The 14,703-nt window shown below is 49.7% G+C and overlaps 4 protein-coding genes across 4 annotated transcripts; 1 reads left to right on the top strand and 3 right to left on the bottom strand.

Annotated features, from left to right (window-relative positions):
* Positions 1–148: 148 nt before the first annotated feature.
* On the bottom strand, positions 149–1,798 carry CABS01_15106 (major facilitator superfamily transporter; the record flags this gene model as incomplete). The annotated part of the gene is made up of 3 exons (XM_060548444.1): positions 149–433; positions 496–1,203; positions 1,259–1,798. The coding sequence occupies 3 exons, from the start codon at positions 1,796–1,798 to the stop codon at positions 149–151; spliced, it is 1,533 nt and encodes a 510-aa protein (XP_060392123.1).
* A 1,093-nt stretch (positions 1,799–2,891) lies between these two features.
* CABS01_15105 (multicopper oxidase) lies at positions 2,892–4,869 on the bottom strand (the record flags this gene model as incomplete). Its single annotated transcript, XM_060548443.1, has 4 exons — positions 2,892–3,065; positions 3,134–4,036; positions 4,101–4,396; positions 4,464–4,869. The coding sequence occupies 4 exons, from the start codon at positions 4,867–4,869 to the stop codon at positions 2,892–2,894; spliced, it is 1,779 nt and encodes a 592-aa protein (XP_060392122.1).
* Positions 4,870–5,994: 1,125 nt separating this feature from the next.
* CABS01_15104 (uncharacterized protein) lies at positions 5,995–6,628 on the top strand (the record flags this gene model as incomplete). The annotated part of the gene is made up of 2 exons (XM_060548442.1): positions 5,995–6,169; positions 6,240–6,628. 2 exons carry the CDS (start codon positions 5,995–5,997, stop codon positions 6,626–6,628), a joined length of 564 nt encoding a protein of 187 aa, XP_060392121.1.
* A 610-nt stretch (positions 6,629–7,238) lies between these two features.
* Positions 7,239–10,932, bottom strand: CABS01_15103 (calcium-translocating P-type ATPase; the record flags this gene model as incomplete). Its single annotated transcript, XM_060548441.1, has 5 exons — positions 7,239–7,829; positions 7,884–8,099; positions 8,195–9,337; positions 9,389–9,819; positions 9,870–10,932. 5 exons carry the CDS (start codon positions 10,930–10,932, stop codon positions 7,239–7,241), a joined length of 3,444 nt encoding a protein of 1,147 aa, XP_060392120.1.
* Positions 10,933–14,703: the final 3,771 nt, after the last annotated feature.

Here is a 14,703-nt window from a genome sequence, read left to right as displayed (position 1 = left end):
GGCTTAAAGTAAATGCGTATGCAGAAGGCTGCTTGATATTCAAAGGTTCTCTGCAAACTCTGCATGTAAATTTCCAAACGCAGATATACCTCCAGAGCCTCGTGCCGTCGTCTTAACTACATCAGTCATTGTCAAGATAAAGATAACCTCAAAGGGTGTATCTAAACTCCTTGTTCATACGATCAGTCATATCGCTGAACTCGACATCCTTCAAGTGGCTAAGCTCTCCTGCTTGAACAAATTTATCCCGTCGCTTATTTTCCCATATGTAATAGTACCTTAGCATCAACGTGAACATCATCGCCAACCCGCAGGTTACGATGATTGCTGTTTTGGCTGGGAGGTATCCTGGCGCAGACTCAGCCGTGAATGTCAAGGGTCCGATAATGTTACCAACACAGAAACAGATGAGCAAAGTGGCGTTCATGGTGACCTACGCTCTCCCGCATTAGTTCTGGATTAACAGAAAGACTGTCGAGAAAAAGTCCCACGTACCTTCTTGGTGTGACCGGCGTAGTTGGCACCAACAAGAGAATATAACAAAGGCAAAGTTGCCCCAATGCAATTCGTCATATAGTTTCCAATCAGTTTACCAGCTTTACTGTCCTCTGGTAGGAAAGCCATCAGCGCAGCTCCGATGACACCGGGTATCAGAAGGCAAATAATGTTGATAGCTCTTTGATTGAATCTCCCTGCCACGTTGGTAGCCGCTAGAATCGAGACGATACTGACTGCACCTGAAGGGATAGATAGAAGTGCAGTCTCCTTAGATGTGTACCCAAACCCCTTGATAATGGTGGCCTGAAACGAGGAGACGGCTCCATTGGGCACATTTGAAGCAATGGTGATGAGCGCCAAAAGATAGGTTTGTGGGTCTGTGAAACACTCGATCGCCTGCTCGCGCTTGAATCGCTTGTTTTCGATGCCAGTCTGGTTGCTTCTTAATCGCTCGATAGACCAAATTTTCTCCTCGCGGGAGAGGAAGCGTGCGCTCATCGGATTATCCGGAAGAATCAGAATTACCGTGATACCGATAGCAATGGTGATCAAGCCGCAGATGAGAAACATGATCTGCCATGAGGTAAAGCCGGAGCTGTGGTAGTGCTGAAAACCGAAAGAAATGAGGGAGCCGACGATGGTGCCGCCACCAGTGCCGAGATACCAGATGCCCATCCTAGGAGGCTGTTCTTGACGTTTGTACCACTGTAGACGAAACATTAGGAGCATTCAAGGACGTGAACATACGACGAAAACTGACCATGGTCGTAATGACGATGAGTGAAGGGGCAACAGCACTCTCAAAAACGCCTAGAAGGACTCTCGTCACAACTAGCCCGGCCCAGTTGTGGCAGGCTGATGTAGTTGCCAACACCGTACCCCACATGCAGACCATAATCCCAATGTATTTTGCCGTTGGGAATCTCTGCATGCCCCAAGCGTGAGGGAACTCGAATGCTAGATAGCTGACGTAGAATATCATGGCCAGTTGGGAGTATTGATCGCCAGTGATATTCGTGTCGCTCTGCAGCCCCATGACGTTCGCGTAGTTGATCAAGGTTTTGTCAAGATACTGGAGAATGTAACACGCAAACATGAGGGGAACGATTCGCCAGTCAATCTTGCGCTTTAAGAGGCGCTCATCCTCCGCTGTCATAGGTGTGACATCCCCGCCGTCTCGAAGAAATTCCAGCGCAGCATCAGCGTTCTTGATGTCCCTGACCTCTCCGACCAATACTTCAGACTGACCACCACCAAAGCGTGTGGCCTTTTCGACATCGATCTTTCCGTCGGAGCTCATGGTGATGGCGTGAGGAGACGCGGCTGGAACTTCTGGCTGTAGCAATAGTAGAGACGAGTGGCTCTGCCATCGTTATATGGGACTGCCCGTCGGAGCGCCTCTACTGATATCACGGCTGTCTATGACGCACCTATATCTAATGGGGTGTAAGGATCGCGTGGAGATGTTAAGCATGTTGGAGAACATCCCCATTCGCGCCCTCGATAAGTATGTGGCGATCGTCAGGCCGTTGCTGTTCAGACGAATCAAATGCTGCGTTGCGCCGAGAACCATGCCATTGCAGGAAGGTGACTGGGGTGTTGGTTGGGCCCGGTAGTCGTTATCTCTCAGTCCGGAAAAAAAGGACCCGAAGATATCATCTTATTCCCGATCGTGGTGCGGCAAAACACGTCTGAATGCCGGTACAGCCATCCTATCATTATCTTGTTCAGCTGATAGCGCAGCGCTGCAGTTGAGGGGTTGCGGGGAATGCTCGGTGTCGGCACTGAAGACCTGAAGCAGGAAGAGTTGTTCGCTAGGCGTCGTACTGGAGCTAGCCGATGGCGGAACAACACAGTTGCTTGTGAGATGTCTTAAGCTTACTTGTGTCCATACTAGGAACAGGCGACCAAGTCATGTTATCAAACAAGTATTGGCGCAGAGTTGTTCTGCATGATAGTGATATCTTGAGATATGTTATCAGGCTGCAGATGTAAGTATCCAAGAGGCGGCAGCCCACTTCGTGCTGATAAATGCTCACTTAGCTTCACTCGAGAGTTAGTTAGTAATATTTTGTAATGGACACTACTCCACGTTGGTCCATGACACTACGTTCTATACATCCGTCACGCTTCTTGGTCCTGCTGATCATAAGTAATGAAGGCATCGGATCTCAACTGAAGTATCGAGCGTGCGGTTTTGGTACATGGGAGTGGGGCGAATTCCTCAAGCGAGGCCATGACAACCGACACGTAGTCCAAGCCTTATAGATAGGTGCTTGAGTGAAAAGTTTCAATTACATTATGGAACGTTTTCTGCCCTCTCTGCCCGTTGTATTATGGACCTTTATGACCCTTGAGCACGCATAATCATTCGATATTACTAGCCTCAAGCCTTAGACACCGGAATCATATTGATTCAAGTCAGACTGGACTACGTAGTTCATCCAGTTGGTGCAGGTCTGGTTCAGCACATCCGTGTCATAGGTGATTTCCGACTCTCGCTCAACGATTTGCACGGCAAAACCCTCCGAGGTGTGCCAAGCAATGTGGCAGTGCATCAACCAAGCCTAAATCGGACGGCAGTCAGTGGTCTGAAGATCTGGAGGCAATTTAATGTGATCGAAGAGGTACTTACACCAGGGTTATTCGTCTTGAATGCGATGACCAAATATCCACTGCCTGGCATCATAGCTACGTCTCTTCTGGGAGCGTTTACCAAGGTCAGACGATCGGTCTGAGTGCTGTCAAAGTTACCGTAACCAGAGTCGAGAACCCAGAAGTCGTGGCCGTGAAGGTGCATGGGATGGTCCTGAGCAAAAGGCGAGTGAATGACCATGTACACCCACTTGTCAGCGTCAGGCAGGTGGATAACGTTTTGCTTGGTGAGCCAAGTAGAGTTCTTTTGCGAGATTTGCATGGCGGTGGGGTACTCCCATTGGGTATGCATGGAAGTCTTGTTCATGGTCCACAGGAGGGCGTTGTCTGTGACTTCAACGGCAACCTTCTCATCTGCGCTGATGTAAGTGTCAGACGCGTTGATGGCGAGATAAGGCACAAGGTTGGAGGATGCCTCATCCAAGCATGAGTCAGTGTAACTGTAAGCCGAGGTCGTGGGATCCGAGGTGGAAGAGTTGGAGTAACGAATGATACCCTTGACATCGTCAACAGCATCAGACTCGGAGCAGGACTCTTGTGCAATGGATCGCAGCCAGAAGTCGCCGTCGGTCAGGTCCTTAGCCTCCACAATGATGTCGTAGCGCTGGCCCATACCAATGCTCAATTGCGTGGCGTTGTACGGGACGATGGGGACAAAATCTGTTGCGATAATCTCCATGGTATGATTGTCGATCATGAAACGGAAGTGATTATCTGCGGCGGCGTTGACTAGGCGAAGGCGGTACCTAGTTCCGGGTTCGAAAATTGTTTCGAATCTAGAGCCCATGGTGTCGTTGAAGGTGTTGGTGCCGTTGATCAGACCGTTGACTGCTGTGGGGGGACCTCCCGTAGCAGCTTTGGTAACGAGTTCATCTGCCGTTTGCTGGATGGAAAAGTCAATCAAAAGTTCTTGAGTTCTTGCCAAACAGTCCAAGCATTCAACTCACGTGATACCAGTCGTTGAGGAAGAGATGACCTAAGTCGACGTCGTAATTTGCCGAAGCCGGTCCGTTGATAGTGATGCCACCAAAGACTCCATCCCATGCTTGAACGTAGAAGTGAGAGTGATACCAACCGGTGCCGTACTCAACAGCTCGCCATTTGTAGGTGTAAGTGTCGTTGGGGGCAATGGGGCACTGGGTGATACTAGGAACACCATCCATTTGATCCGTCCAATTCTGTCTGATGCCATGGAAGTGAAGACCGGTACCGTTTGTCTGAAGCGAGTTTTTCAGGTGGACAACTGTCAAAATTCAGTGTTAGCCCCTCGAACCAAGATCAGGCTTGTGTCCCTGTATGTGATTACGTACCAACAGTGTCACCCCAGTCAGCAATAATGGTTGGGCCGGGGAAGGATCCGTTGATGAGCTGAACTGGCATCTCGTATCCATCTGGAGCGGCTGTGCCATTCTCAACATTGAACCAATATTCTCTCACTACGCCTGTATCCGGGACCTCATCGTAGTAGTTTGTAGATAGGTCGAAACCTTCAGTCCAGCAAGCTCTGTTCGAAGGACTGTTGACGCACGTGGCACCGGAGCCAGGCGAACCAGACGAGGCAGATGAACTAGGCGAGCTTGAACTGGCAACAGCCTCGATGACTGGGGATACGTCAGCAGAATCACCGGCGGTCTGGTGTCTGTTTGATGTACAAGCCGCAGTGGCACCAGTAACGACAGCTACTGCCCAAGTGGCGAGAAGCTTCCCGCAAACCATTGTGATATCAAGTAAGAAACAACGAAAGACTATTAACCCACAGCCGAAACAGTGAGAAACGAGTGTTGAAGTCAACGATTAAAGAAAAGAAGTGGTTGAGAAAACACAACGAAATCTGCCCCGTCTGCTGGTCTCATTTATATCCTTTTAGGTTTCGATGGTCACTGAGAAGTTGGGGACAACTCTAAATATTTGATGTCTCCATCCCTCTCTTCGCAATTCTTTGGACAATTGAACCACTCCGCCTTTCATGATGCGGGATGTGGGCTTTGGTGATGAACAACAAAAAACGGATTTTGCCGTCGGTTTGGGCGTCTTGCGGAGCAAGATGACTGTCGTCTTGTGGGTGCAAACAGAGTTTCTGCCTCGCAGAGACTAAGTTGTCCCACATAGTACGGTGATTCCGCACCGGGATAACCTCCTCAGCCCAGCAGGCCGCGATAGATTACACGTCGACTACACGTCAAACCTGCCAGTGAAGTGAGAAGAAAGCCTGCATCGGTGGGGCTGTGAGGACGGGTCAGATGGGGATATCTATTTCCAGAGTGGCCGTGGGCATTATGGTTGATTCACCGTTAAATGAGATGCGGGTGGTGATGGATCTAGCCACTCACCTTAAGCCATGCAATAAGGCTGACCTGCACCCGCAACGTTGGAAGAATGACAGCCGCAACAGAACTTCAGATGGAGGATCCCGGAACGGCCCCATTTCTCCAGGGGTAAAAACATCAGAGCCTTCCTAGTCAGGAATAAACCCACAACTTTGACAACTCTGACTTGTTTATTTTGCTGTCTGTGCTTCCCGAGGGTGGGCTTCGATTGCGTTTACGAGCTCGGAACTGCCCCTCTTTGCCAAAAGAACCAACGACGATCACCGGGCAAGCGGCATCTCAAAATCGGCAATGTGGGGGGCAATGCTTAGCATCTCCTTGTGGGTTGGGTGTAAGTGGTAAACTCCGCGGTCTTTAAGGATTACGCCAACCTGGAAAGTCTCTGTTGTGTGAATCGACATCTATGTGCTCCGCGTTCTTCGTTGCTGGATTTCTGACTTAACCCGGCCGCATTCCTGTCCCCTCAGCCCCGATCTTGCCAAAGGCTCTTACCTTTAGTTCAGTCGTTACCAAAATGCATTTGTCCAAGGTCGGAGTTCTCGCTCTCCTGCAGGCCGGTCTCATCTGTGCCTCAGCCATCTCTCCCTCGTGGAACGTCAATGTCAAGCGAAAGGCCGAAACAAACGCAACACTTTACGCTTACGGAACGAACTCATCTTCATGGCCTATTGCTTATGGATTGGATGACGGTATGTATTCCAGTCATCCGTATAAATCAAGTTTTGGGTAACAACAAGCGTTGCTGACTTCACCACACAGGATATCTGTACATCACTCAGACCCCTGACGATGCCAATGCCAACCTAGTCCCGATCACTTGGGATCTTCCGTCCATCACGGGTGAGAACTGGAAGGTCAATGGCACGTTCGTGAACGGAACATCTGCTGGCTCTTTGACCATCACCGACAGCGAAGATAATGCAATGGGTCTTACTCAAATCCCTCAGGCAGTCACTGTTAACCAAACTACCTATGGGTGGGCGCTTTTTGCGACACAGCTGGTGTACAACAATAACTCACAGCTGGAAGCGCAATTCTGGGCGAAGCCATCTGAATGGGAAGACACCTATCTTCTGTTCTGGAACGCAGACGACCTCGTTTCCACCGGAAGTTTCCCTGTGGTCGTCAAAGGGGTCGAAAATTCCTAGAGTACGCATCGTCTGTTATTTGTTAGCGAAGGCTATCCAAATTCGCTATAATGCGTCTTTTCTCAAGATGGTGTAGGGCAAGTTGGTTGATGGACTTAATTTTCGTGCTGTGAAAAGTCGTAATTACATCAACTATTTTCAGAGAAAGGAGCTAGAATATCTATTTCCGTCCAGAAATATATTGTCATCAGTTGGAGTTGAGTCTACCTAGGTGCAAAGACACTATGTGAGCACCTCATGCATTGTTAAACGAGGATGCTAAACCTTCGAAGATACCAATTCCTACATTCAGAACTTGAAACGATTGAGACTCCAATTGGTAACAATATGCACTCTTGGTGGTAACAGGCGAAATTTTACTATTTCTTCTTTTACGATTACTTATATGTAGCGACAGTCTTTTCAGTCGTTGTATGTTCCAAATATCCAACGTGAAGTGAGTCTCCCATCCGAGGATCAGACTCCATGAGAAAGACACCTTGAAGGATGCCACGAAAATACCGCCCAAACATTCCATGCAAATCAATAAACGTCGCCTCTGTGATAGAGGTCTTTCCGTGCCTTACTCTACCATGCCATGCCATGCCACTTCCCGCTTATGGGGGTTTCATCAAAGTTGCTGCCCCTTTTCCTCGGGTGGGGCGACAATAATGGTAGCAGGTACTTCCTCATCTGATGCGGTAGCATCTCGTTGCTTTCGCTTGAACAATCGGCCAACAGGCGCAAACATTCTCCCGAGGAATCTGTACACCAGTACAAAAGGCTTTCCGACGAAAACAGCCACTCTTTCAAACCAGACATCCGGAAAAATACGGACCAGCACACCCCATGGCAAAGACATGAGGGCGATCACGACGGAGATGGCCCACTGGGTTCCGTTGAGGCCACCCTCCTTGATCTCAAACACGCGACCGCCAATGAAAACGATCCCCACCTGAAGACCAACCATCAGGAGGTTGATGAAAATAAAAAATTGATTGCGGTGGACACCCTCGAGCACGTTGAACTTGTTATCGAGGCGTCGATTGTTGAATTCGTTGAAGATTTGCATCCAGACAAAGGTGTTGAAAATGACCGTATCGAGTTGCAGCATTTGATCCTCGCTATTTCTGTCGTAGTTGAGAATCTCGGGGCCGGCGAAGTAAAGGGTGAGTGTAATGATGAGCTGGAAAATAGCTTGTCCAATAATCATCTTCCACATCTAAAGTTGGCTGTCAGCTGTGTTTGCAGGATTCAGCAACGGAGAAAGGCTTACGTTGATCGTGATAAGTGGTGCATCCTTTCTTTGAGGGGGCCGGTCGAGAATCTTGTCGGTCGGAGGATCCGTTGCCAGTGCGAGCGCAGCAAATGTGTCCATGATGAGGTTGACCCAAAGCAATTGAACAGCTTTCAGCACCGGCTCCATATGAGGGTCATACATGGCTGTGATAAACGCCAAGAGGACAGCAGTGATGTTAACGGTAATTTGAAACTATATCGTGAACATTTAGCAACCTGGTGATGCGTATTTGAGTGACTGGGGGCAACAGCCAGGTGACTAGTCGCCTCAATCGATTAGGAACTTACTTGAAGAAACTTTTGAACGGCATCATTGACTGCGCGACCCCACTTGAGTGCAGTCACGATCGATGCGAAGTTATCATCCATGAGAACAATTGCGGAAGCCTCCTTGGCCACTTCGGTACCTGAGATGCCCATCGAAAAGCCAACATCTGCGGCCTTGAGTGCGGGAGCATCGTTCGTACCATCACCTGTGACAGCGACCGTCTCTCCGAGAGCCTTCAATCTCGTCACGAGAATCCGCTTGTCTTCAGGAGACGAACGAGCCAATACCTGTAGCTTGGGAAGAATGTTATTCATGTCCTCATCAGAAAGTTTCCTGAAAGCTGGTCCTTCCATAATCACTCCCTGAGAGCCGGTGAAGATCCCGCACTCTGTGGCGATAGCTTGAGCGGTGACGATGTTGTCGCCAGTGACCATACGGACTGTGACGCCAGCATGCTGCGCAAGCCTGACCGCCTCGGGAACACCCTCTCGGACGGGATCTTGAATTCCAACAATGCCGAGGAACACTAGGTCAGAAGGCGTCAGTAGACACTCAAGCTTGACGTGTCCATCTTCTGAAGGCATGTTTGTAGGCGGCCACTGGGGGTAGTCCTTGTACACGATGCCAATGGTCCGAAGGGATCGTCGAGCGTATTCGTTGATGGTTGATTCGAGAGATTGTCGCTTGGTGAACGTCATGGGCTCTTCAGTCAAAGTCTCCAGCTGAGTCTTAGATGAACAGTACCCAAGCATAATTTCAGAGGCACCCTTGACCAGCACACGATATCCCTTCGAGGTGTCGCGAAGTTTGATGACCGCGGCCATACACTTCCTTCCGGAATCAAAGGGAAGCATCTGCACGACTTGCTCATTGGCACGGGCCTCAGCAAGTGACTGAAGACCAAGGTGATCTTTCGCCAACTGTAAGAGTGCTGTCTCGGTCTTAGATCCGATGAAAGTTGCCTGACCATCCTCTTGACCCTCAAAGGCTGTGGAGTTCACAGCAACCGACTGAACGATAAGTTCCTTGGTTCCTGTAGGCAAGCCAGCGGCCCATGTAGTGACGTGAGGTGTCCCCGATGTCTTCTCATTGTCGGACTGGGACAATGCAGTGAAGCTAGTGGTGGAGAAGGTGCCGGCCACGACCGTCATCTTGTTTGTTGTCTGTACACTGTCAGTTGCTGCTCGGTTCATATCAGGAAGAACGAATCATACCAGAGTGCCTGTCTTATCCGAGCAGATTGTCGTTGCGTTACCCATGGTTTCGCAAGATCGAAGTACGCGAACGAGGTTATTCTCCTTGAGAAGCTTCGTTGTCGCGAACGCGAGGGCAAGAGTGACGGCCAGCGGCAAGCCTTCAGGTACAGCTACAGCAATGATAGCAATAGCAACGACAAGCAAGTCCATGAAAGTCGATGCCTTGTCAGCAGGCAGTCGGTCATCACCAGGAAGACTGGCAACGAATCTGAAAAGCAGGATGAAGAACATCAGAGCCGATGCACCTCCGCCGAGCTTGGCGATGGCGATGGCAAGGCGTTCAAGTTTCTTTTGTAGAGGTGTAGCTTCGATATCGTACCGTACAGACATCATGATCTTGCCGAAGCTGCTGTGGACACCAACAGAGGTGCAAATGTAGGTTCCCATACCTGCAATCTATCAGCTTATAAGTTTGAAGGATAGGCGGTAAAGATCGTACCTTCGAGAACTTTGGATCCTGAGATGATAAAGGGGTCCAGGTCGTCATGATTGTTGTGTTTAGAGTCCAGAAGCTTCATGACTTGGTCGCCAGCAGTCTTCTTGAGAACATCGGATTCACCAGTAGCCGAAGACTCGTCGCACTTGACTTCGTGTCCTTCAATCAAGATTCCATCGGCAGGGACCATATCGCCAGGCTCCAGATGGAGCACTTCGCCTACCAGGATCTCGTTGACATTGATCATGACTGATTTCCCGGAACGAATGACCTTGACTTGACGGTCATCCTTCTTTGTGTTCAGCCTGACGAATGCCTTCTCCTTCTGCCAATCGTTGTGGGATCCGACGAGTACGACAATGATGACCGCAGCGCAGATGGCGACGCCTTCGACCCAGTCGACAGAAGCCGGTGCGCCTGCAGGCCTTTCAACGCCGAGTGTCTCGTATAGTCCGAGGGCCAAAGAGATGACTCCGGCAACCGTCAAGAGAATAAGTACCGTTTCATTGAACGCGATCCACATCAGTTTCCAGATCGACTTGGGCTTCTTTGGCGGCAGTACGTTGCGACCGTAAACACGGGTACGGTCCACGAACGGTGCCCCGGAAGACGGCACATGCTTCTCTGTCGTTGGGGAAACCGGTTTGCTATCGTTGTGGTTGTCGACTGCTTCATTAAAACTGATTCTTGATCTGACGCCTGCTTCGTCGACACTGAGACCACTGCGTACATCGGTCTGAACGCCACGAGCAATACCTCGGAGCCCGCCGAGCGCCCTGAATGCTGAGAGGGACTTGGGGTTCAGCAATTTGTTGAGTTGGCCGGGGGAAAACGCGAATGGGTTGTTCTCCACGTGAAAGTCGCGCTCCGTGCCTGGGTCAGGCCTCAAAGACGATTCAATATCTTCAAGATCGAGGCTCGCACCGGCGGTACTGGGGGCAGCGGTGGTCCCGGACGGCGTGAGAAACGGATTGGACCCGTCCGGGGCAATAGTGTCGGCATCACTCGTGGCCCGCGAACGGGAGTCCGCATGTGGGGGGTTGGGGCTGAGAAACTTATCAGCCATCATGAAGGGATGTCATGTATAGCCCGGTAGAAAAAGAGAAAGTGCTGTCGAGCTCGAAAGCAAGACGTGCCGAACAAGCGGCGCCCAGAGAATATGAATACTCTTCCAAGGGCAGCTTTCGCCGGGCTACCTCTTTCAAGCTTAGCCATCCAACCTCACCTTCATCATAGCTCTCCACTTTCCGACAGAACGGCAAAAGCAAAAGAACTCAAACCCCGGCCGAATCAGCACTGCCACACTTCAAGAGACTTATTACTGAGGAACCAATATTCCTGATCCCATCTGATAAGCCCGAATTAGGTAGATTGGGGCCGGGAAATCGTTCTGACAAGCTTAAAGAAGCAGGCATAGCACCGTGTGTGTGGAGAGATGACCCGCCGGAATGCGGCCCAGGTCAGCCTCAGAAACCAACGAACAGCACATGATGCAGGCTTGGCAGTTTAAGAGAGCATTCACAGGAGCTCTGGTTGATGATCAAAAGTAGCTAGAGGTGTGAAGCTTGCAGAAAACGGGAAGGAGGAGGCGAGAAAGGCGAAGACTAGCTTGGGGATTGACAGAAATCTTAGCAGAGACAGGGGTGAACGAGGGATTTTCGAGCAAAGAATAAGCGAGATGATGGTAGGATCAGACGAGTTTGCGAGAAGAGGGGAAGGTTTAGCCGTACATGACAGACAAGAGTCTAGATGGCACGGATTTTGCTTCTGTTCCTCGCACTGGAGACAGGCCAAGAGTCAGGCAAAAAGAGGGGTTTCAAATCCTATTTGGCAACGGAAAAACAAAAGGTTCTCCAATATGTCGTCGGTGGCATGTCAAGAGCTTCAATGGAAGGTCAGGCGGAGCACGTGTGCGGTTGATACGACCTCGGCAAATCTTTCCCTGTCAACATCTCTCGTCACCTCCAGCGACATCCTGCTGGCAATCACTTGGGGCGGGGGCAACCCCACCCGATCAACAAGTGCTTCCAGCTTCCTGTAGGTTGCTCATCGGTGTTCGGGCGGAGTAAGCTCCAGTTCATCATCCGTACTGTTTCCCGCGCGCGCTTTGACTCAGGGGCGGGATCATGTTGCAAAGCTGTTGAATCGTGTGGCACTTTGTTCCTTGGCTAAAAGAGCTGTCGTTTCCGCTGGGGAATTTTCCTTTTGTCAATATTTCATGGCGCCATGTTATGACCATTGTCAAAACAGAGTCATCGCATTGAAGGACGTTCTCTAACATGCACAGCCCAGCCAAGAGTCTCGAAGAGCCTCACAGAGTCTGAAGTTGGCACGGAAATCTGATCTCCACGGAGTACGAGACCGGTCATGTCGAGCCGAAAGCCCCTCACCCGCTGATCACACCTACTACTGCATCGCAATAGAAAGCCAAGAGTTTGCTGACTACTTAGCTTCGCCATCTCGTTTTCAAAACTTGAGTCCAACTCTCAGCATGCACATATTGCCGTTGAATTGATGCGACTCTGAGCTCGGAAGTCACTGTAGCCGATGCGAGCTATCCAAGAAGTCCGGTCGGCAATAATTACTGGCGCAAGCCGGCGAGCGCTTACGTTGGTCGCCGGCGGGAGGTCGCAATCGACCATGCGGGGAAATTCCAGCCTACAATTGACTCGCGCTCGCGTTCGCTTCAACATGCACATCAATTTTGACCGCCAATTCAATCGGTGGTATTCTACGGTAGACAGTGTCAACGCCAACTGCAGACATGCCAATCCAGTTTGCTGTACGGCGCGGGATCTTTGTCGCCTCAATTGCGGCTCTCTGTCTCAACCTACTCTAGGTAGTATTATACGCTGCTGCCTATCGCATGTAGAGACGAGTTCAGAATTTCTTGAATGTAGGGGCCCTTACCATCCGTTTTGAACTGTGTTTCCTCGGCCTTAAGCACGACCATCGATGACAAGCTTTTTCATTTTGAGCCTTAGCGTAACTCAGGTCTTAACAACACGCACTCAGAAGACATTCGAAATCATGGCATTAGCAGCAGTATCAACGACAGCTTTTCGTTGAAGCATTTAGAACTGCTCTTCAAGGGCTCAGAACCAGTTCAATCATCAATGCGGGCCGATCAACGAGGTATAACGATGACCAACAACTTCTGGAGCTCTAATATTGTTTCGTTGTCTCGTCCATCGCTCGGTATAGTAACAGGATGAGCAGGACGTTGGACTTGGCCTCGACAGCAGCTTTAATTGGATTGCCATTGCTTTAGGCGACTGCTGTCTGTCTTCATGTTAGCATCCGGTCGGCCCGTTCACCTACGCTAGACTCACCAACGCACGACAAATAAATTGATACTATCGTGATCAATAGAGAAACTCCTGATTGAACGATTTCCAAAAATCCCTAAGCTCTGAGGGATGCTTACTTCTACAGCAGGCAAAAGCTGTTCTCGAATCAAGTTGCAGTAAGGCCCTGAGAATAAATAGCTACAGGTACCAACATGCTTCTAATCAAAGGAACAAATTTCGGGGTTGAATGAATAGGGAATCATGAGCGTGAACACATGAATTGATCGTGGGGAAGTAAGGTATCGAGCGATACGACTTGAATGGCGTCATACGGGACATGCGTTGGGCACTCATGTGGCGGTGGAGAAGGGAGTTTGAACTTAATCAAGGCAGGTGAACAACACACAAGTGAAGGAGTGGCCTCAATTCTTTGGTACAAGTGTGATTAGTATGAATTAGAAGCTATCAGTCGGTTCTTAAATTGAAGACAATATTTCAGCTGCCTTACCATAGACAAGTCTTGCATGTGCAGCAGTCATCTTTACTTAAGGTACCTACTCACCTACCTTGCCTGACACATATGTAGATGCGAATTTTCGATTTTGTCAGCGGGAGCCGCTGGTAATCGCAGTTTGAGCGTGTAGAGTTTTGTATTTTAAATTTCAGGGAGAGTACGTTTGTCTCAATATGTGTGGATATTTTCCGCAAGGCTGGATACTTCAACCGAGCTTTCCAAACCTCAAAAAACGCCTTTTTGGTCAAGTACTAATCTTAACTCGAATATTGCTTATACCACCCAAGACAATTAAATTGTCTCGAATCGCGTGATCGGCGGCCCGCCGGTCCTTTCTTGAGAACGAGTTCCAACGCGCAATCAAGAGCCGACTAGACTGGACAAATTGGGTACTTGTTTTTCTGTATCGGGCATAACGGATTAGGCACTGATCATATGAAAATTTCTCTTGTCTAATAGGTCCCTGAATAGCCACGCATCGAGATTGTGGAGGGAAAGGCTAGTGGACTGGCTACAAGCTTCAAAGTTGGAACGAAAACATTTCCTGGGCTATTGAGACAAGCGGGGAGTAGGGTAGCAACGATTCAATGGCATTCAATGGCATTTCGCTCGGCAGACAACGACTTAAGCACATTCCATTTCCGTCAAAAATTGCAGTCAAGTCTCATCATCTTGGTGCTGGTCTTCTTGAGGCATATCTCCTTCCCGAACCTCCTCAGTCTGTTTAGTTGGGCCATGATATGTACCATGGTGCTCCTTAGAGACGCTTGCTATCTTAAAACATACGATTTCAAAAGCTAAGAAGTGAAGTCAATACTAAGGTAGTTAGGCTTCATGAGACCCTTCACCTCGTCCTACCCATCGACGCTTCGTCGCAGGGGTCTAGCGCTTCTTCGCTGAAGAACGTGATTCGACCACTCGCACTCTCTCTGTAACTCCACAGTTCGAACCCCGCGGCCCGGACCAGGCAACGGGCGACTAGGGTTCGAATCCGACAGCTCGGTCCAAGGTCTGCTGTAGGCAGTATTGTCCG

This window comes from Colletotrichum abscissum, assembly GCF_030869225.1.
Source record: "Colletotrichum abscissum strain IMI 504890 chromosome Unknown Scaffold_62.1, whole genome shotgun sequence".
NCBI classification, from domain to species: domain Eukaryota; kingdom Fungi; phylum Ascomycota; class Sordariomycetes; order Glomerellales; family Glomerellaceae; genus Colletotrichum; species Colletotrichum abscissum.
The sequence above is the reverse complement of the archived record's forward strand: the minus strand, read 5'-3'. Positions and strand labels throughout refer to the sequence as shown.